General features: G+C 37.3%; 1 protein-coding gene across 3 annotated transcripts in view; it reads left to right on the plus strand.

The window, feature by feature from the left end:
- DRAM2 (DNA damage regulated autophagy modulator 2) overlaps positions 1-20,122 on the plus strand; it is a 29,966-nt gene extending 9,844 nt beyond the window's left edge. For 2 of the 3 annotated variants that reach the window (XM_005908563.3, XM_070367515.1), the window contains exons 3-8: positions 3,493-3,560; positions 5,198-5,337; positions 15,277-15,454; positions 15,978-16,060; positions 16,857-16,949; positions 17,470-20,122. In XM_005908563.3, coding sequence (XP_005908625.1) covers positions 3,493-3,560; positions 5,198-5,337; positions 15,277-15,454; positions 15,978-16,060; positions 16,857-16,949; positions 17,470-17,577 — 670 coding nt within the window. In that variant the 3' untranslated portion in view covers positions 17,578-20,122. The remainder of the gene's footprint in view (positions 1-3,492; positions 3,561-5,197; positions 5,338-15,276; positions 15,455-15,977; positions 16,061-16,856; positions 16,950-17,469) is intronic. The other variant, XM_070367516.1, reaches the window with a different exon arrangement.
- Positions 20,123-23,677: the final 3,555 nt, after the last annotated feature.

Below are 23,677 nucleotides of genomic sequence, written 5' to 3' on the forward strand. Positions count from 1 at the left end.
TTGATTTGCCTACTGCGTACAAGGTAATGTTCTAAGCATTCTTCTTAAATTGGTCTTAAATAATTGAATCTTTACAGCCACCCTTTGAGTTAGGAACTATTACCCCCATTTGATAGAGGAAGAAATGAGGTCCAAGGAGGTTGTTTGTTCAAGGGCATATGACTCAGTAATTGGTGGAACCAAGATTCAGTTTGACCAGGTAAGCCATTTGATTCTAGAGACTAGGGTCTTACTCTTCATGACATGTTGCCTAGATTTTTCTGACACAACTAAGTATCTAAATTTGTTGATAATGTTTTTGAAATATCAAAACTACTTGTGATTTAAGTATGGGTATTTGATTACATGTGCTATGTCCATAATCTTTTTTTTTTTCCAGTTATAAAGGCAATATGTTGTTATTATAACACGTTTTAAACAGTACTAGAGTGATTATAAAAGTGAAATTCAAAGTCTTTTCCAGCCTCCCTCTAGTTTCTGCCCCTCCAGGAATGATTAACGACTTGGTTGATTTCCTTCCAGTTTGGTTGTTTGATTTGTTGGTTGTTGAGTTGTTTCATTTATTTGTTTGTTTACCCTCTGAAAAATAACCTTTCCAACACAGAAAATAGAGCACTTCTGAAAGGTGATAAACTTAAAGGCTAAATTTATCTGTTTTAAATGTCAGGAAGAGATCAGGGCAATGCCATGTCATTTACTGTTTCCACAATGGTGTGGTGTAGCACACAGGTCACCAACAGATTGAGTCTACTTTAAGAAGATTTATAAAATCCAAAGCTATAAAGTTTCCACTTCTGGGAATAATTTTGATAAGTCACCACTGTTTACCACTCTGATCAGAGGACCTATAGCTTAAAAGCCAGTTCATTCTCTAGTAACTCCAGGAGAGCATACATATTCCTGAGAGTCTTTCATCATTTTTATTTCCCCTTAGAGAATTTGCTTTCATTTCAAAGAGCTTTTTATAATTTGAGGCCACTGAGTTCTTTATCAGAGTTTCAGTTCTCTGATGGTACTGCATGTGATTTTCTGATAGAACACTAGACACTTCCTTTTCTATCTCTGTTCTTCTGCCTTTTAATTTTTTTTTGCTAGTTTAGTATTATTAGTAGTATTATTATCTGGAGAATTTCCTCCCACATTTTAATGTATGTAAACTCAGTGGTACTTATGTTTACTTCCCCTAGGCTCATTGTCTTCATCTGAAAAATGATAGAGTTAGACTAGATACTCTGTGAAGTTCCTTTCAGCTCATAGACCCTACCTGAAAGACTTCATTGTTACACTCCCCATATGACATAACCAAATATAAATTTCACTTCAGGGATAATTCACAGTTCAGAGACAATTCTGCAAGTGTGCTTCAGGTATTCTCTTGGTTCAAGTTATGAATGTGTAGGAAGGGTTCCTGAGACTAGCCACTGGGGTATAAGAAGAAACTGTTAGAATGTCTATGTATTTTATATTTCAAAATATTTAAACTTATTTGGGAATTCTCTGGTGGTCCAGTGGTCAGAACTCCTCACTTCACTACCAAGGGCCTGGGTTTGATCCCTGGTTGGGGAACTGAAATCCCACAAACCATGCTATGTGGCCAAAAAAAAAGAAAAGAACTTGTATTTAATATATGCAATAATATAAATAACATAAAATAGTGATCAGATAATTTTTTTTAATGATGTGTAATGACCACTGGGTTGAAATGCAATGCTGATGAGGTGATGGGCTTGGCTATTTTTATTTGTAGGCCAGTTTGTCATTCTGATCCAGAGCACACTTAGCCAGCCATCTTGGAAGTGCATGCTGTTATTTACTTGAAAGTGAAAGTGTTAGTCACTCAGTTGTGTCTGACTCTGTGCAACCCCATGGACTGTAGCCTACCGGGCTCCTCTGTCCATAGAATACTCCAGGCAAGAATACGGGAGTGGTTTGCTATGCCCTTCTCCGAGGGATCTTCCTGACCCAGGGATTGAACCCATGTGTCCTGCATTGCAGGCAGATTCCTTACCATCTGAGCCACCTGGGAAGCCCCATAAGTTATTTACTTATGGGTAATCTAAAACAGGAGCATCATTTGGAATATCACAGTTAAAATTATGGATTTTTTTTTCTAGTTTATTTTTATTTTTTGGTGATACCATGCAACATGTGGGATCTTAGTTCCACGACCACGGATCAAACCCATGCCCCCTGCTTTGGAAGCACAGAGTTTTAACCATTGGACCACCAAGGAAGTTCCATGGATTTTTTTCTGATTATAAGAATAATACATATGCATTTATTCTTGAAAATTTGAAAGGTAGAAGCAAAGACAATCCCCACTCTCTGAAGATGATCAAAGAGTAACAAAATCTTTTGTGTCTTAAGAAACATTGTAGAGTGGAAAGGAGCAATCCTTAGAATCAGTATTTGATACTTTACTTTCCTAAACCTGATCCAAATATTCACCAGGTATTTATTATTGATTCCTTAGTGGATATGACTTTCCTCTTTTTTTTGAATTACCATTATCAGGGTTGAGATCCTTCTTATCTCCTTCCTATATTACTTCAATTTGAGGATAAAGACTTTGTCTTTTTAATCTTTTCAGTAGTTTGAGGAAAGGGGAAGGAGCTAACATTCACAGAGTGTCTTCTGTGTGCCTGCAGCTATGCTAGATACTTTGCATGCATGACCACAGTTTCGTTTCCTTATGTTGATCTGATAAGTCTGGGAAGAAATTGATAGCTCCATATTTTAGATAGGGGAGAACCGTATACATAGAACATACTCAAGGTTCCCCAGTTAGTAAATGGTGGGCTGTTAATCAGGATCTATGCATTTCATCCTGCACTCAAAGACAGGCATGTAAACAGACACATTGCAATCCAGTGTGATCTGTGATTTTAATAGAAGTCTGGAGTGGAAGCTGCGTGAGTCACCTAAGCTGTAGAGAGGAGAGAACTCAAAACTGGCCTTGAGTGGAATCTCCAGAAGGGCAAAGGCAAGGGTTTTGTCTCTTTTATTTCCACAGTGTTTTTGTCCCTAAAATGCTGTCTGACAATCCTGTTAGGTGCTAGATAAATATTTTTAAAAAGTAATCAAGAAACAATTAGGTTTTAATTATAGGCAGAGAACAACAGATGTCCAAAGAATCTGAAAGGATCTTTGGTATTTAGGGAATATTCAGGTGAGACAGATAAACATGCTGCCTGACTGATGTAAGTTAGTAATGCAGCCTCAACATGACAAGGATAGCTATTTTATCAATTTATAGTGAATTCTATTATATGAAAAAGAAATAACCGTAAGTGATATGAGAAAAAAGTGAACATTAAATATTGAGAGCTGAAATTGTCATGTTCTCATTATAAAATTAAGAGTTGAGTCATGGAATTTATAAAAAGATAAAGGATTTGAAATAACCTCTTTTGTTTCTTATCCATTAGAAGAAATACACGTGTCTATCTAACATGAGAAATTCTCATACCTTTTTTTTTTTTTTTCTTCTAGTGACACTGGTACAGTGGCTCCAGAAAAATGCTTGTTTGGGGCAATGTTAAATATCGCCGCAGTTTTATGTAAGTAGTAAGAATGATTTTGGGAATCAAAATTTATAGCTGAATTGCCCTTTACTGTTCGGTTATTTGTTTTACTTGCTAGTTTCACTGAAGGAGGGTTATCACTAAATTATTGATGACAGATATGTTTCTTTTAAAGTAAAAACAATGTCTAGAAATGCTAAATTATGGAAGTAAATCTTTTAAAAATATCTATAGAGCTATTTGACTACTCATGCAAATAGAAGCTGTAAAGTATAACCAAATATTCCTTGAGGTCTTAAGGGGATTTCTTAAATAACCAGTAGAGGACAAAGAGCTGTCAACACACTGACCACAACTAACCTCAACAAAATTCCTTTAAGATAAACGATTGAGAAGTTTGCGAACAGCTATGAAACTCTGTTTTGATTTTTGAGCGATATTCTAATACCAAAGAAATGCAGTTCTACTATACTATTTTACATTCCTTTCATTATTTTTTGAGCTAATTTTTTAATTAATGGTTTACTAAAATAATGCTTTTTCCACCAATTGCGATTGTTTTAAATATTTGCATTTTTCCATATCATGTTTATTATTTGCTCAGGGCAAACACTTAAGTTAAAAAAATTATTTCAGAGTACAGAAGTTCATCTTGTAACTAAAGTTTTCAGAAATATGTCTCTACAAAAGTATATCTCTGTTATGTTTCCTACACTTTTAGTTCTTTGGCAATATTTTTGCAATGGAAGGTTTAATTTGGCCCTTTCTTAACCAGTAAGGACAGTCAAGTGGGGTTTTGTGTTTTTTTTCCTATGTTAATGACTGCTGTATCTGAGCCAAGTTGTAGCAATTAGAAATGAAATGAGATTGAGGCAAATAATCCTTTGATGTTTTTTTGCCTGTGTCTATCTTATCCATATTCTTCAAACGAATTACTTTAGACTTTAATGCTAATCATATGTAATAATTTGTGTGAAGTTGCTTTAGTTATATCTGACTCTTTAGGACCCTAAGCACTGTAGCCTGCCAGGCTCCTCTTTCCATGGCATTCTCCAGGCAAGAATATTGGCGTGGTTGCCATCCCTTCCTCCAGAGGATCTTCCTGACACAGGGATCCACGTCTCTTATATCTCTTGCATTGGCAGGTGTGTTCTTTACCACTAGCACCACCTGGGAAACCCCCAGTTTGTGTTTTATATAACATGTATTAGAGATTTTCAGAAAACATCAAATGCACCTCTTAAATTTTTCCAAAATATTTTTAACATGAGGCCCACAGGAAGCAAAGAACTTGCTCAGTCACACAGAGATAATAGTAGTTTTACAGTACAATCTTAAAAGTTCTTTAGAAACTACAGCTGGTTTTTTGCTTGTTTTGTTTTTTCTTCTCTCAGATTATCTTTAAAAAGGAAACTATGTTTCTTGAGACTTCCCTGGTGGTCTAGTGGTTAAGACTGAGCTTCCAATGCAGGGGGCATGGGATTGATCCCTGGTCAGGGAACTAAGATCCCACATGCAGCGAGGTCAAGGGGTGGAGTGCAGGCGGAGGGCGGGGGGGTGTTGTGGGGGGACTCCATGTTTCTAGATACCACTGACTTTTGTGAGCTTTTTATCGGCAACTTTATTCCTTAGTTATTTATTACCTTTTTGTTTTTCCAATTGTCTTTTTCCAGGCGTTGCGACCATTTATGTTCGTTATAAGCAAGTTCATGCTCTGAATCCTGAAGAGAATCGAATCATCAGATTAAACAAGGCTGGCCTTGTACTTGGATTACTGAGTTGTTTAGGACTTTCTCTTGTGGCAAACTTCCAGGTTTGTGTTTTAGCCTAGCGTAAGTATTTTCCTGAAGTACATAAAAATACATGCTAAAAAAGGAAACCTAAAGATCCAGTTACATAATCCAAGCAGATATTAGAGTAATGCTTGCTTCTATAACAAAGTCACAATTTCAGTGTCTTAACACAGTTGAAGTTTAGTTTTCACATAGATGCATCACATGCTGGTATTTTTGGTTGGTAGATGGCTTACCTTCCACAGTGATTTAAGGTCCACACACTGCCCATCTTTGGGCCTTGCAAATCCTTAAGACTCTTTTGTCTTCTGCATTTAGCTGCCTGAAACAAAGAGAACATGCAGAATTCACACCTGCTTTTTAAAAACTTTGACCTGGCAGTGACTCACATGGTTCTACTCACATTCACTTTTGCTAGATACAAGAAAGGCTGGGAAATAAAATCTTGCTGGGCAGCAATTCCCAGGGCAACTCTATACTATGGAAGAGATACAGAAATTTGTGTGGACAGCTAGCTAGCTGTCTACCACAAATATGGTCCTGCCTTCTGTAGTCGATTTGTATAGTTCAGGGTTTTTAGTATTTGGATAGTGATTCTTTGCTCCAGTTATCCATTGATCAATTTAACAATATCTCTCATCAGTTCAGTCGGTTTGGTTCAGTCTCTCAGTCGTGTCCGACTCTTTGCAACCCCATGAATCGCAGCATGCCAGGCCTCCCTGTCCATCACCAATTCCCGGAGTTCACTCAAACTCACGTCCATCGAGTCAGTGGTGCCATCCAGCCATCTCATCCTCTGTCGAACCCTTCTCCTTCTGCCCCCAATCCCTCCCAGCATCAGAGTCTTTTCCAGTGAGTCAACTCTTCACATGAGGTGGCCAAAGTACTGGAGTTTCAGCTTTAGCATCATTCTTTCCAAAGAAAACCCAGGGCTGATCTCCTTCAGAATGGACTGGTTGGATCTCCTTGCAGTCCAAGGGACTCTCAAGAGTCTTCATCACTGTATAGTAAAAATGGATTGCAAAGTGACCTTCACGTTTAACATACTACTTCTATTAGTAGCTGATACTTTTTTACACAGCCCAGTGAATTCCAGTGGGAGTTCCTAATAGCACCCATGCAAAACTGCCTTTCTCCCTTAATCTCATTCAGCCATTAAAACAGTTCATATTTGTATACATTCTTTATTTTCAGCTTCCATTCTAATTCACATTCATCACAAGGGTCTCATTGACCTTGTAATTTTGATTCAAATTACTTTTTCTCTTGATAATATCTATTTTCATGCAGCTTTGGACCTGTTGAATGAATATGCTCTACATCTTTTACTCATGGCTTCATTGCCTGTTTATAAGCAAACCCTGTAGCATTACTCACATAGCAAACAGTTCTCCTTCCTTCCTTTCTAATGTAAACTTTCACTGCTTATTTAAAATGGTGAGTTAAATGCCTCTTTCTCTTCTCCCCACTTCTCTCTTGCAGAGACAAACTCTAGTTGATTCATATAGGAAAAACTGTATACAAACCAGGTCTACAAAGGATTTATAGGTGCAGAGCTTAAATTGGAAGAGAGGCAAGCACTTTATTTTAAAGTAGGGACTTGTTGGTTTATCTCTTAAATATTTCTTGTAATCATCTGCTTCTCCATTTTTTTTCCCTACTGTCTCTACCATCTCCTTCTCAACCAGTTTAGATTTCACCACCTCTCCTTTGGATTACTGCCATAGCCTCCCTAATAGTTCTTCTGCATTCGGTGTTATATCCCTTTAATTTGATGCTGCAGCCGAAGTAATCTTTTAGAAATACATGTACACCTCATTCCTGTTTCCTTGTACCCCTGCTTAAAGCTCACAGGTCCAAGGTCACTTGAAAAGAGAGAAAATCAAGAGAGAAAAAAATAATTTGTTAAACTGCCAAGTTGCTTAATTAATCAAAAGGTCCTGTGAGATCTGACTGCTGTCTACCTGTATAGCCTCATGCTGCATCATTGCCCCTCCTTATATTATACATCAGGTCAGATCAGATCAGTCGCTCAGTCGAGTCCGACTCTTTGCGACCCCATGAATCACAGCATGCCAGGCCTCCCTGTCCATCACCAACTCCTGGAGTTCACCCAGACTCACGTCCATCGAGTCGGTGATGCCATCCAGCCATCTCATCCTCTGTCGTCCCCTTCTTCTCCTGCCCCCAATCCCTCCCAGCATCAGAGTCTTTTCCAGTGAGTCAACTCTTCGCATGAGGTGGCCAAAGTACTGGAGTTTCAGCTTTAGCATCATTCCTTCCAAAGAAATCCCAGGGCTGATCTCCTTCAGAATGGACTGGTTGGATCTCCTTGCAGTCCAAGGGACTCTCAAGAATCTCTCCAACACCACAGTTCAAAAGCATCAATTCTTCGGTGCTCAGCCTTCTTCACAGTCCAACTCTCACATAGCAGGGGTCTTTCAGTGTTCCTTGAATAAGGTTTACTTAACTCTGTTTCATACATTGTTTCTTCTGTTGCACATGCTACAAACCAAGCCTAAATAGATGTAGGCAGACTTTATTTCTCAGGGCAGTCTTTTTTGTCAGTAGATTTCCTCTTGTAAATTTCAGGTTTTCTTTCTTTGTGTTCTCTAATTATCTGAAAACGAATTCTTTGCAGCACTTCTGGTAGTATAATCTTTTATTTATGTTTTTTAAATTTATTTTTAATTTTTAAGTTGATATATTTCTCCTTTAAGTATAGTTCAGTGGTTTCATTCACCATTGTATACCCAGAACCTAACATAGTACTTAGCACAGACATGCTTTCATACTAAGTATAATATTTAGTAACTTATTGAGAGGGGCTAAAGGAACTAAGCAGGATGGATAAAAAATTCCCTGTGATTACTGTGATCGTCTGCATTGAAAGAGACCTAATAATTACAATATGGCCTTTGAAAACTCTGACTTAAAAAAATACAGTATTTAATTTCTTTGAAAACAAGTGTGTATAAAAGCATCCAGCAAGGGAATTCTCTAGTGGTCTAGTGGTTAGGACTCTGTGCTTTCACTGCCAAAGTTTTTGTATATGTGTGCTCGGTCACTCAGTCATGTCCAACTCTCTGCGGTCCCATGGACTGTAGCCAGCCAGGCTCCTCTGTCCATGGAATTTTCTAGGCAAGAATACTGTAGTGAGTTGCCACTTTGTGCTCAAGGGAATCTTCTTGAACCCGAGATTGAACCCACGTCTCTTGTGTCTCCTGCATTGGCAGACGGATTCTCTTTCAGAGGGCTTGAGTTCAATTCCTGGTTGGAGAACTAAAATCCTGCAAGCGTACAGCCAAGCAATCAAAAAAAAAAAAATGCAGCAAAACAAATATGTGTCCTCAGTGTTTAGGAATTTTTCCCATCCTAGTGTGTCGACTGAAATAAAAATATACCATGTGAGAGATGTGAGAGATGTGAATTGCAGTTTTATTTGGGGACTTATGAGGGCTTCCCTTGTGGCTCAGCTGGCAAAGAATCCGCCTGCAATTCGAGAGACCTGGGTTCAATCCCTGGGTTGGGAAGATCCCCTGGAGAAGGGAAAGGCTACTCACTCCAGTGTTCTGGCCTGGAGAATTCCACAGACTATACAGTGTATGGGGTCACAAAGAGCTGGACACAACTCAGCGACTTTGACTGAGGACGATAGCCTGGAGGCATCCTCTGAGATAGCTATGGGGAACTGTTCCAGAGAAGTTAAGGGGGTTCCCATCAGCATGTATGTGATACTGGAGAAAGAGTACATTCAGTCAAACACATGTCTCATAGAAAGTTGCTGCTCGTCATAAGGCAGGACTATCTAAGTTAGTGCTTTTCTAAGTATGAGAGGATACAAGAATTTGGGTTTATAAAATTATCTCTTGAAAATTATCTCTGAAGGCCTGTTGTGCCAGTTTCTCCCAGCACACAGAGTGCCTCATTCCTAATCTCTGCCCTGAGCTCTGTTCAGAGTGTGTTGAAGATGAATGATTACCAGGGCTAATCCCTGTAGGTCCAGATGGCGAGTAACATTCTTTAGTTAACCCTAGAAAAAATTTATCGTCAAGGAAACTTGGAAGGGATAACTAGGCAGGAACCTATTTTGAATTTCTAGAGCTGTCATAACAAAATACCACAAGCTAGATATTAAAAAATGAGAGAGATTTATTCTCTCAGGGTTCAGGAGGCCAGAAACCTGAAATCAAGATGTTAGTAGCTTGGTTCCCTTTTGGGGGCTCAGAGCGAGAATCTATTCCATGCCTCTCTCTCAGCTTTTAGTAATTCTTGGCATTTCTTGGCTTGTGGCGGCATAACTGTAATTTATGCCTCTGTTATCACATGGCATTCTCCTTTCCTAGAAAATTTATCTTCAAGAAGACTTTGGAAGGAATATCACTCAGTTCAGTCACTTAGTCATGTCCAACTCTTTGCGACACCATGGACTGCAGTACGCCAGGCCTCCTTGTTCATCACCAACTCCCAGAGTTTTCTCAAACTCATGTCCATTGAGTTGGTGATGTCGTCCAACCATCTCATCCTCTGTTGTCCCCTTCCCCTCCTGCCTTGGTCATCCTGCTTTCCCAGCATCAGGGTCTTTTCAAATGAGTCACCTCTTCACATCAGGTGGCCAAAGTATTAGAGTTTCAGCTTCAACATCAGTCCTTCCAATGAACACTCAGGACTGATCTTTAGGATGGACTGGTTGGATCTCCTTGCAGTCCAAGGGACTCTCAAGAGTCTTCTCCAACACCACAGTTCAAAAGCATCAATTCTTTGGCACTCACCTTTCTTTATAGTCCAACTCTCACATCCATACATGACTAGTTTTTAAGTTTCATTAAAACATTTAGGTGAAGATTACAGGGTATTCAGTACATGGTTTATAATTTCTGTAGCAAACATTTGCCCCTGATCACACACATACCTCTATAATTTGTCTTGTCTTTGTCAAGGAGTATGTTTTGTCTTTGTTAAATTATATATATATATATATATATATTTTTTTTTTTTTTTTTTAGATTTATTTATTTTTTGGCCGTGCTGGGTCTTTGTTGTTGTATGAGGGCTTTTTCTACTTGCAGTGATCGAGGGCTGCTGTTTAGTTGCAGTGCACAGGCTTCCCATTGCGATAGCATCTCTTGTTGTGGAGCATGGGCTATAGGGTGCATGTAGGCTCAGTAGTTGTGGCCAACAGAATCAGTTGCTCTGTGGCATGTGGGATTTTTCTGGACCAGGGGTTGAACCAGTATCCATCCCTTGCATTGCAAGCAGATTCTTAAGCACTGGAGCACCAGGCAAGTCCTAAATGATATATTTTTAAAGAAGATAAAATTGTGACTGTTGCGGTACATGTGTCAAAGATTGCATTTAGTTTGTTAATTAATGAGAGGAATAGTGGATACTGCAAACCACTTCAAAAAGAAGTCGGAGTACCATACAATTACAAGTCAGAAAAGAAATGCTCAAATGAATTCACAAATAGATTCTAAACTATAGATTCTAAACTAACAAAACTGGTCATTATTCACAAAGTGAAAGTCAGTTGCATTCAGTAGGACACAGTATGCCTTTCTAGTCACATTGATTACTTGTGTTACTATGCATTTTCAATAAGTTAACTTTTATCTCTACACATAATGTCTATCATTGTAAAAGTTCTCCCTGCAAAATAGCCTAATCAAAGCCAAGTACAATTAACATTTCTATAGAATCATTCCCACAGGCTCTAACATTCTATTGAAAGGGTATCTGTTGCCCATTTCAAGATCTTTTGCTGTTTCCCTAGTCTCTAAATGACAAAATTAAATGGATTAAGCCAAAGTACTGTCAGTTAAAACTAGCTTTATACACCTCCATTCTGATTATAAACATAGTACTGAATGTTCTCTATTCTTTTTCTTTTAACTATGGGATTTTGTTGATGGAACTGTGTGCTCGTCACATGTGGGCATTCATCAGACTATATCTATATTTAGCTTCATCAATATGTGAATGAAAAATGTTGCCTGCCACGTCAATAAACAAAGAATATCGCAGTCATCAAGCCACTACAGTCGTCCCCAACAGTGAGCCTTGAGAAAACTCAGGATGGAGACAAATGGGCTCCCAGCTGCCAAGCCTTCAGCCACTGCAGCCACCGCCCAGCAGTGCACCCTGAGGGGACTCAGGATGGGGACTGGATACTGGACCTAGATAGCTAAGGTGCTTATCAAAGGAATGATTTCAGTGAGCCCAGGCTCTTGCATCTTTCCATATATAGAAAAGCACAAAACTAAGTTGAGATATCTGGTTTTCTTTATTAATTAATAGTAGTCATCTTTGTTGCAAAATTTATATATATCTGGCTCCTCCCTTACCTCTTGAGGACAGTTTCTTAGAGCTATCTGAGAGGCTACCTCCTGGACATGAAGTCTTCAGAAAGTCTTCCAAATAAAATATAACTTTCAAGGTGGCTCAGACGATAAACAATCTGCCTGCAGTGCGGGAGACCTGGGTTCAATCCCTGGGTTGGGAAGATACCCTGGAGGAGGGTGTGGCACTCCAGTATTCTTTCCTGGAGAATCCCTATGGACAAGGAGCCTTGTGGGCTATAGTCCATGGGGTCACAAAGAGTTGGACATGACTGAACAACTAAACACAGCACACGCTCAACCTTTATCTTGTTCATATTTTTCAGTCAAATATATGTGAGAATATTTTTAAGGAGAAAAATCCTGCTCTTAGCCCTGTCAATTTCACTTTTGCAGCCTGTATCCATATATACTGGTAAATTCACATGAACCAAGAAGATAATACCATTTTGTATTGATTTATGGGTGCTGAACTTTTTTTTTCTTTGTGACCCAAGGTGATAGTAACAATGATTTTTTCCCTTCCCAGTGCTCATAACTTACTGCCAGTTAAAACATCCCAAACCTTATCAAAGTAGCACTTTCTCCAAAGGAATCCAAATAACTTGTTATCTTTATTTCTTTATACTTGAGACTTCTTACACCTTCAGCTAAAAAAAGTAGACTGTATGTGAATTAGCATAGTTGATTGTAGAAGGAGAGAACCAACCCCTAACCTAATCTCTCTTTTATTACCTTACTCATACCCTCTTTTTTCTTTTAATTTAAATTTTACTTTTTTAATTGTAATGTAATTGGTTTACAATGCTGTGTTAGTTTCTGCTGTACAATGAAGTGAGTTAGCCATGAAAGTGTAGTCGCTCAGTCATGTCCCACTCTGTGACCCCATGGACTGTATGTAGTCCACCAGGCTCCTCTGTCCATGGAATTCTCTAGGCAAGAGTATGGAAGTGGGTTGCCATTCCCTTCTCTGGGACATCTTCCCAACTCGGGGGTCAAACCCAGGTCTCCCGCATTGCTGATAAGTTCTTTACCATCTAAGCCACCAGGGAACATATCCCCTCTCTCTTGGACCTCGCTCCCACCTCTCCTCCTCGCCCCTGCCGCCCCGCATCCCTCCCATTTAGGTCATCACAACACCAAGCCGAGCTCCCGGTACTATACAGCAGGTTCCCATTAACTGTCTGTTTTACACATGGTAGTGTATATATGTCAATCCCATTTTGTCTCAGTTTCTCCTACCTTCCTCTTCCCTATTGTGTCTACGTGTCCATTCTAGATTCCATATATATGTGTTAATATACGATATTTGTTTTTCTCTTTCTGACTTATTTCACTTGGTATGACAGACTCTTGTTCCATCTACGTCTCTACAGGTGACCCTGTTTCATTCCTTTTAATGGCTTAGTAATATTCCATTGTGTATATGTATCACATTTTGTCCATTCATCTGTCAGTGGACATTTAGGTTGTTTCCACGTCCTGGCTATTGAAAATAGTGTTGCATGAACACTGGGGAGTCATACCCTCATACCACGTATCTTGTGTGGTATCTTGTCAACCAAGTGACACAGACAGCATCCGTTTAGAAAACTGTATTAAGTTGGTACAAAAGTAATTGTGATTTTGGATTGTTGAACTTTGCTGTTTGTTATTAGAATACATTCTTAAGTAAATGTGATTATGTTATACACTATTTTAATGCACATTTTTCACTTTTTTTTTTTTTGCTCATGACTTAGTACTTGCTGTTTATTTGTATGTTTATTTTAGACTAGGGAAATGATGTTAGATGAAGCAAATTTGAACAATTTTCTTATTCAAGTTCAAAATGGGTCATAAAGCAGTAGAGACAACTTGCAACATCAGCTCATTTCGTCCAGGAACTGCTAAGGAACATACATTGCAATGGTGGTTCAAGAAATTTTGTAAAGGAAACAAGAGCCTTGAAGATGGGGAACACTGTGACTGGCTGTTGGAAGTTAACAACAACCAATTGAGAGGATCATTGAAGCTGATCCTCTTAAAACAACACGAGAAGTTGCCGAAGAACTCAGTGTCAACCGTTCTATTGTCGTTCAGCATTTGAAGCAAATTGGAAAAGTGAAAAAGCTCAATAAGTAGGTGTCTCATGAACTGACTGCAAAAAAAAAAAATCATCATTTTGAAGTGTTGTCTTCTCTTATTCTATGTAACAGCAAACCATTTCTCAATTGGATTGTAATGTGCGATGAAAAGTGGATTTCATACAGCAATGGGAAACAACCAGCTCAGTGGCTGGACTGAAAGGAAGCTCCAAAGCGCTTCCCAAAGCCAAACTTGGTCATGGTCACTGTTTGGTGGTCTGCTTGCTGCCTGTCTGATCCTCTACAGCTTTCTGCATCTCAACGAAACTATTACATCTGAGAAGTATGTTCAGCAAATAGATGAGATGCACTAAAAACTGTAATGCCTGCAGCTGGCATTGGTCAACAGACAGGGCCCAGTTCTTCTCCACTACAGCATCCAACTGCACATTGCATAACCAACGCTTCAGAAGTTGAACAAATTGAGCTGTGAGGTTTTGCCTCATCTGCCATATTCACCTGACCTCTCGCCAACTGACTACAACTTCTTCAAGCATCTCGACAAACTTTTTGCAGGGAAAATGCTTCCACAACTAGCAGGAGGCAGAAAATGCTTTCCGAGAGTTTGTTGAATCTCAAGGCAAGAATTTTTATGCTACAGGAGTAAACAAACTTATTTCTCATTGGCAAAAATGTGTCATTGTGATGGTTCTTATTTTGATTAATAAAGATATGTTTGAGCCTAGTTGCAGTGGTCCAAAACCTCAATTACTTTTTCACCAACCTAATACTTCAACCAAAGGCTTTGATAATAGAATTTTTGGGAAGCTACTGTCATCACTTTTAAACAGGGACATATATAGTAAAAAGTAAAATGTAAATATTAATGAGAATAAGGCAAAGGAAAACAATAATTCAAAAACAAAGAGTAAGGTAACAGAAAAAATTTGCAGTTTATGCTAATCTCTTGTATAATTTATCAAAACAAGTCAAACTAGAAACAAGAATGTTTTAATTTCTTTAACCTTTAAATTGTATTTAGATTTTATTTAAATTTAAGTTGATACTCCTTGCCTCCTGCATTGCCAACCATCCTAGTTCTCTTCACTTTGTTCTACTCTTTTTCTATAACCCATATCACTATTTAACATATATGGAATTATTTCTAAAGTTTATTTTTTATTGTTTGTGTTCCTTCACTTGAATGTAATCTGTGAGGACCAAATTTTTATCTGATTTGTTTACTCATATCTGAATGCTTAGAACAGTAGCTTGACACATAAGAGGCACCCAAATAAGCATGATTAAATGAGTAAATGAGTAATTACTATATGTTTTCACTAGTGGCATATGAAGTAATTTGGATGACTGTAATTTTCAGGTTTATTCTCAGTACTGAGAGAAAATTATCTCAGGAAATAATCTGTAGACTCTACATAGCTTTCCTACTCAGTGAATGTCCTGTTGAATTTGCTGGACTTGTGTTTTTAAATATTGTGTTTGTGATGCTTTTGGTGTTTCTTTTATTGACTTATTTCTTCCTTTTACCTCTCAGAAAACCACCTTTTTTGCTGTACATGTGTGTGGAGCTGTGCTCACATTTGGCATGGGCTCATTGTATATGTTTGTTCAGACTATCCTTTCCTACCAAATGCAGCCCAAAATTCATGGCAAACAAGTCTTCTGGATCAGACTGTTATTGGTTATCTGGTGTGGAGTAAGTGCATTTAGCAGTATCCTTTGCTGTAAAATGTGGCTACCCTTGAAAGGGAACTGAACAACAAAATTTAAGTGAACACTGTTGACATGTTGTAAACAGGCCTTTTGTGGGCGAGCTTCTTGGTTTACTAAATCCTAAATTAATTTGAATCATGAAATTCAAATTTTTACTTGGGACATGGTAACTGAGTGAGAAGCAAAGATAATGTCTAGCCTAATCATACTCACTTCAAAGATAGGAAAGATGAGTTGATTTCCTCCTTAAGAACAATTGTGTAGCAAAGCTTATGATAGAACTAAGAATTTATTGAGCAAAGAGAAACTGACTCTGCGAAGCATTTTATAATAATATGGGCACATTTTAAATTTTACTAATGCCATGTAATATGAAGTCTTTAAGAAAATGGTTTTGGGCCTTGGAAACAAATATATGTGTGATCCTTTTAGATCTTTGAAGATATTTGTTTTTAATTTTGAGTTTAGCTTAAACTTAACATGTCTTCCTTGAGATTCTTCCTTGACATTTCTTTTTAATAGTGCTGACTTGCTCATCACTTTTGTACAATGGCAGTTTTGGTGCTGATGTAGTACAGAAACTCCATTGGAACCCTGAGGACAAAGTAAGAACTGAAATAATTTACTAGATACTCCTAATCAGAACCCATATTTTAATGCTCAAAATGTAGTATCAAGTTTGTCATGGGCATTTTTTGCATGTGTGCATGTTCGGTTGCTCAGTCATATCCAACTTTTGGGGACTCTGTCGACTGTAACCTTCCAGGCTTCTCTGTCCATGGGATTTTCCAGGCAAGAATACTGGAGTGGGGTCCGCCCGCGGCACGCACAGCCGCCGCAGCCGCCTCGCGCCCGGTCCCGCGGTCGCAGCTCGAGTCGCAGCCTCCGCGCCCGTCGCCTCGAGCCGCTCGCGTCTTGTGTGGGTCGGTCCCTCCGGCACACGGGCTCAAAAAAAAAAAAAAAAAAAAGAATACTGGAGTGGGTTGCCATTCCCTTCTCCAGGGGATCTTCTGACCCAGGGATCGAATCTGCATCTCCTGCATTGCAAGCAGATTCTTTATACCACTGAGCCACCTATTAATCTGAGCATTGTTTACTTAAACTTTTTTAGTGGGATTTAATGGCTCATGACTTTGGAAAAGGCAGTAACTTCTTGGTTGTAGAGTTAAGTTCTCCTGTTCTTAGTTATTTGAATGAAAATTTTACTTGCTATAAATGAAAATGTGATAGATCATTTAGGATGTCTTTAATGTCCACCTTTAATTCTAGAGATATGTCAAATAAATCAGGGGTTGATATTTCAGAATACTGATTGGTTTATAAATATTACAGGTTTTTTATTTGAGGTCATATGAATGAAATTTCACAGAACTGTTTTTTTTGTTGTTGTTGTCACTTAAGGGTTATGTGCTTCACATGATTACTACGGCAGCAGAATGGTCTATGTCACTTTCCTTCTTTGGTTTTTTCCTGACTTACATTCGTGATTTTCAGGTAAGAAAATGTAGAATTAGATATATGCTGTCAAACTTCCTTTAGTGGAATAAGAAATTTTCTATAGGCAACTCTCTCGCTTTTTCAAAAATTAACTTCTTAAGCAGTGAGCCAGAAGAGGAGCTTCTAACGTGATTTGTTTCTGTGCCTTGAGAAATAGTGTTCTGTTAGCAAGGTTAAGCCTTGAAAATAGGGTTGTAAAACAATTAAATTTGCAGATATTCTCTCAGAGTTTTTATCAACTCAGGCTACATTTATATAGGCCATCCTCCACATTTAGTTTTATTGATTCTTCATAGAAACCAGAGAAAACCAAAGAACTTCTGAGGAAAGAAGCTTATTTTTCACAATTCTGTTTGTACTACAGATGATACTTTTGGCAGTACAACAGCCATCTCTCTCTTGTTCTTCATTAGAATTGGTTTACATTCTGGATCCCAAGATATTCCCAGAATATATTGAACATGTGATCTGTCTTTAAGGAGCAAACTTCTGTATGTAATTTTCTTTTCTGTTCCAGAAAATTTCTTTACGGGTCGAAGCCACTTTACATGGATTAACCCTTTATGACACTGCTCCTTGCCCTGTTAACAATGAACGAACATGGCTACTTTCCAGAGATGTATGATGAAACGACAAAATATACCTTTGGTGATTATGATTCTCAGGGATTGGGGAGATATTCATGAAAGTTACTTATTCTGCTCTGAAGTTTTCAACCATTTAATCAAGGCTGACTGTGACATGAAAGAATCCCGATAATCAAGAGACATGAATTAAGACATTTGATGTTGTTTTAAAGGACATCTTCAAGAGGATCATGTAAAAACATTTATGCCTATACTTTTTTAGCCCAGAAAGTATAACCAAAGGACTACAACATTGTATATTTTTTTTCTACTTTTTTTTTTTAAAGAGAAACAACCAGAACTGCACCAAGCAGTCTGCAAAATCCAACTTTTCACATTTTTAAAACCATTAAAACTCATGATTTGTTCGGAGCAGTTATGTAAGAGAAACATTTCAGGACCCCAAATAATCAGCAATGCTCAACAGCTCCTTTAGAATTGGGTTTTGAAGTAATAGTTTTACCATATTAATACATTTCATACAGTCTTTATAAAATTTATTTCTTCTGGAATCCAACTTTAAAGGGAAGTAGACCTGAATTCACATGAGCACTTTAATTGCTTAAGCTTTGCACAAGATATTCTGTGGGTATTGATTTGATTGCTGCCACAAGGCCAGATACTATGCTAAATGGTCTGTCACACCTGCTCGCTCGCACTTGTTTCATGAAGGTTAGTCTCTGATGTGAAACTTTAATTACTAATGAATGAAAAAAAACAGCTATAGGTAAATGTACTCCAGTTACATTTTGTATAGAACAGTGATTAATGTTCCGACACAAGGCTGAGAAGTTTCTGAATAACAGCAAGTATAATTAATGTAAAAGTCACCTCAAACTACACTCAAGAATTCATTAAGATTTCATTTATAGCAAATTATAATTATTTGAAAAAGAAACCTTGAACAGATGTTGGACCTTTTTTAATGGGATGTGATCTTTGTAGAACCCCAATTCTAAAGGATAGAAACAGCAATCCAGAAAAACTAGGTGTAGAATAATGATGATACATGCACCCACCAAAATAATTTTGTTTCTCTCTGGACATGCAAGTAATTGGAGCACTTCTACTTGAATCCTTAACTGTGCAGATAAAGAATGGTTTACAGATCCCAGATAAAATTCAGAAGAAGAAAACACTCATCTGTAAGGTGCCCAGTGATCAAATGATTTGCAAAAGAATCTCTGAAGAAGATTAACAAGGTTTTTCTTTTTAGAAGAAGTGGATCCATAGCCAGAATAAAAGATGGTAAGGAAAGGTTTAAAGTGTAAGAGAGAGCAATTAAGGGAAGATGGTTATATGGTAGAACCATAGATCTCAATTATGAAAAGCTTGCTGGTTGTAAAAAGGTAAATGTTTCTGAAGACTTCTGTACTTATAAGATAGAAAATGGAATACAATACTGTTTAGCTATATAAAGCAACAGTGAACATGGGAAACATTTCAGTAAACACTGGTTGATATCTGACATCACTGAAAAAAATTTTCAGTACAAACCGTAAAACGTCTTTTTAATGCCTCTGAAAATCATGATTTTCATCATGTGCAACCACATCATGTGCAACCACATCTGTGAAACAGTATCTAGTCCTGACTGCTGTCCCTCAAGGAAGCTGTAATCTAAGTTGTGAAGGACCACAGTATGGTAAGAAGGAAACAGATAAAATCAAAGGTCGTAAAATTATAGTTTATGTGGGGGCAAGATGGCACAGGGAAGAACATGGACTTGTGCTTCCATATTAGAACTTAGAGGTACAGTAACAACTTTAAATTATTTTAAAAACAAAAAATATTACTTGAATAGTATTTTAATTTCATTATTTAACTTTTACCCTTAGAAATAACGTGGGCTGAAAATATGAATAAGTTTAAAAAGAGATTATAAATAGAAATTTTTGAATGTGCCTTCATCCCTTATCTTAAGCCTGAAGTAATGGAAGCTAACCATACCCTCCCTCAAAGTATGCCTTGCCAACACTATCGGATAGTAGTATTAATAGCTTGGATGAATGGGTAAGGTAGTTCAATTAATTTGGTTTTGAATGTAGACTTTTGAGAATAGGAGGTTAAGCTGACAAAATCAACAGATACTGTTTCCTGAGTTCTTAAAGACACGGCAAGACAACATTTCCCTTTTAGTCAAGTATAGGCAAAAGAATGAATTTTAGTCATGAAATGTAAATGAAATGGATGTGTCTATTTCAGCATTATGATTTTGAAAAACAAGAATGCTGTTACCCAGTTTTGTCTCCTTACATCAGTTGCTTATTGATGAGAACAGGGTTTTAGGAGATGGCAGACTAACATGTAGGAGCCTGAACTAGTTCTCTTTTAATCAGCTTTTAGAATATCAACCTAGATATCTAATATAATGTGAGAACTCTTTTTAATTATCCTGCTTACCAAGATTATCCGTTTCTAGAATAGTGTCATGCTGTAAATATTCAGTGGATTTATGAAAGAGAAAGACAACTTTTCTTGTGCAGTGTTCTATACAGACTTGCCATGAAATGAAATTGAATAAATGTTGGATTACTGCCCTAATATTGTCTTTTTTTCAACCAACCAGAGTGCTGGTTTTTAAAACAGTGTATTTATTAGGAAGGTAAGAATGTAGAATAGATCTAAGACAAAGGAAAAGTCTTTCTGAGGCATTATTGATCTTACCAATGTAAACAGTTGTATCCTCCACAAGGCATGGTAATTTGAAATACAGTTTATCTGAGAATTCACCTACTCAGAAGACTTGAACGGAATACAAAGAGAATGCCTCAGAAATTCTAAAATATACAGTTGGAATGTAGGGCAAAGAGAAATTCCCCATGTTTGGATAACTGGCAGCTCAAATGAAAAGCACAAGGATTCCAGTAGAGTCGCGTGAATCAAACTAGCAGTAACAAAGCTCGTCTCCACCTCAACTGTAAATCATGTTAACTAACCTTCCATTCTATATACCTGACAAAATAGGCATTCCCCTTTTGGGAGGCAACTGCCGTTTTTAATACTTACTGTTCTTTTATAGAATATATACAGCATATAGTCAGAACTTATAAAATCATTCAAAGGAGCAGAAAAATTTGATACAGACAGGAAATTGTTAATAAAAGCAAACTCAGAGATTGTTCAGGTGTTGCAGTTATCAGAGGGAGATACCTATGATAAAAGTGCTGAAGGAGCTAGTAAAAAGAGTAGAAAACATGCATGAAAAGGGGGGATTTCAGCAGAGAAATGTTCATTTAGAAAGCAAAATAATTCTAGAATATGATATAACTATGCAGAGGAAAGGATGTAAACTAAAAGATAGGGCAATTGAAAGTATAAAAGCTGGAAACCAAAGAAAAAAGCAAAAATAAAAAGAATTGAATGTCTGAGTTTTGAAGGCAAAATTAAATTTCAGAAGATAAAAATGGTACTGAAGAAATGTTTGAAAGATATTGACTGAGGACATTTGCAAAGTTAATTGGAAATTAACAGAAAATCAACAAAATCAAAAGTGAGACTTTGGGAAATTATAAAATTAATAAACACCTAGGCCGACTGATACACTGTATTGATTGATATTTCCCGCAAAGTCACATCCATCCAGAACTTCAGAATGTGACCTTATTTGGAAATAGGATATTTCAGATGTAATAAGTTATGATGAAATTGACAAGGTGATTGTAAAATTTGGAAATTCACAGCATCTGAAATAGTCAAAACAATCTTGAAAAGATTACATGTCTTAGGCTGTCTGGTTTCAAAATGTATTATAATGTTACATTAAAACAGTGTAGTTATTGACATATGTTATGCTATGCTAAGTCACTTCAGTCGTGTCCGACTCTGTGTGACCCCAGAGATGGCAGCACACCAGGCTCCTCCATCCATGGGATTTTCCAGGCAAGTGTACTGGAGTGGGGTGCCATTGCCTTCTCCGAATTATTGACATAAAGATAGACCAATACACCAGTAAAATGGGATAGCATCCAAAATAGACCGTACCTACATAGTCAGTTTATTTTCAGATGGAGTCCCGGAAAATGTAATGAGAAAAAAAAGTCTTCAACAACTGATGCTCTTACACCAGAATATCCAAGTGGAAAACAGTGAGCTGCAACATTTTTCTTGGTCCTATACAGATATATCAAGGTTTATCTCAGGCCTATAAGAAAGAGCCCAAACTGTATAGCTTCTAGATGATAATTTAGGAAAATATCTTTGTGACATCAGGGGAGGCAAAGCTTTCTTAGCAACACAAAAGAAAATTATATGAAGGATTTTTTTCAAAATTTAAGATTTCTGTTTATCAGAAGATACCCCCTGGGGACTTCACTGGTGTCAAGTGGTTAAGAACCTGCCTTCTAATGCAGAGCTTGAGAGTTCAATTCTGGATCATGGAACTAAGATCACACATGCTGCAGGGCAACTTAGCCCATGCATCACAGTCACTAGGCCCAGGTACCTCAACTAGAGAGTCCACATGCCAGGAACTACAAATCCCAAGCATTCTGGAGCCTGTACGCCACAGCAGAGCCCATGCACTACAACAAAAGATCCCACATATTGCAACAAAGACCCAGCACAGCCCAAAATAAGTATTTTTAAAAGATACCACTTAGAATCTGAAGAGGCAAACCACAGATTGGGTGAACATATTCATAATATTTACAGTTTACAAAGAACTTGTATGCAGAATATATAAAGAACATAAAAAGTGCATGTTCAGTTTTTTAAAAATGTACAAAGGACAGAAAGATACTTCATGAAATAAAGGATATGAATACACAAGAAAAGGATGCACTCATCAGAGTAATGGAAATAAATGTCACAACTGCTATAGACCCACTAGTATGGTTACAATAAAAAAGACTGACAGCACCATATCTTGGTAGGACTATGAGAAACTGGACCTCTTGTCTTGCTGGTAAACCGATTGGGAGAATGCTTTGGTAGTTTCTTCTAAAGTTAAACTAAATCTACTTAGTGACCCTGAAAAATCCATTCATAGGAATTTACTTAAATGAAAACATGTTCACAAGAAAACTAACAAGGATCTTCCCACCAATCAATAATAATTAAAGAGTGACAATAACTAATGACCATCAGTAAGAAAATGGATAAATAAGTTGAGGTGTATTTATGTAATGGCATACTGCTTGGCAGTAAAAAGATAAGCTACAGATATGTACAATGACATGAATCACAAAAGCATTGTATGGAGGAAACCTACACACAGACACAAATATGTATAATTATATTTATTTGAAGCAAAATAGCAGTTGAAATTATGGTAAATAGAAGTCAGAAAGTGATCCTTATGGGGAAAATGTACTAGAAAGAGGTTTAGGAGATTGTTATAGATTGTGTGTCTCCAAAATTTCTATTTTTAACTTTGAAGTCCTCGGACTTGATAATCTGACTATGTGGAGAACATCTTTAAATAGATAATTAAGTGAAGGTCATTAGGGTGTGCCTAGTCCAATATGACTAACATTTTTATAAGAAGAAATTAGAGCAAAGACATATACAGAGGGAAGACCATAGGATGCCACAGGGGGAATATGGCCATCCACAAGCCAAAGATAGAGGTCTTAGGAGAAACCAACCCTACCAACACCTTGGTTTCACACTGCTAGTGTCCACGACTATGAAAAAATAAATTTGTTGAAGCTGCCTAGTCTGTGATATTTTGTTATGGCAATCCTAGTAAACTAATATAAATTTTTTTACTGGGGATGATGCAAACATTCTCCATCTTGAAGTAGATGGTATGATAGGTATATACAGTTGTCAGTTCCTCATACTGAACTATTATTTCAAGTAAGAAAAGATAAAAGAATAAAATAGACAAACAGAACAAATAAGACAATTAGCTGGTGCTGTGGGGAGAAATTAGTAAAATACATAAAATTTAATCTAACTTTTTAAAAAATATTAAAACATACAAAATGAGAACTGTTCAGGAAAAATAATTGAAAAAGCAAAAATGTTAAACAATAAGAATACTTTGCATGAATTTATAGAAATAAGTTTGACATTTTCAACAGTTTTCAAGAATATGTAATTTATCAAAATTGATTTAATCTGAAATAGAAATTTTAAAGCAACCAATTTCTA

This window comes from Bos mutus, chromosome 3, assembly GCF_027580195.1.
Source record: "Bos mutus isolate GX-2022 chromosome 3, NWIPB_WYAK_1.1, whole genome shotgun sequence".
In the NCBI taxonomy this organism is placed as follows: Eukaryota; Metazoa; Chordata; class Mammalia; order Artiodactyla; family Bovidae; genus Bos; species Bos mutus.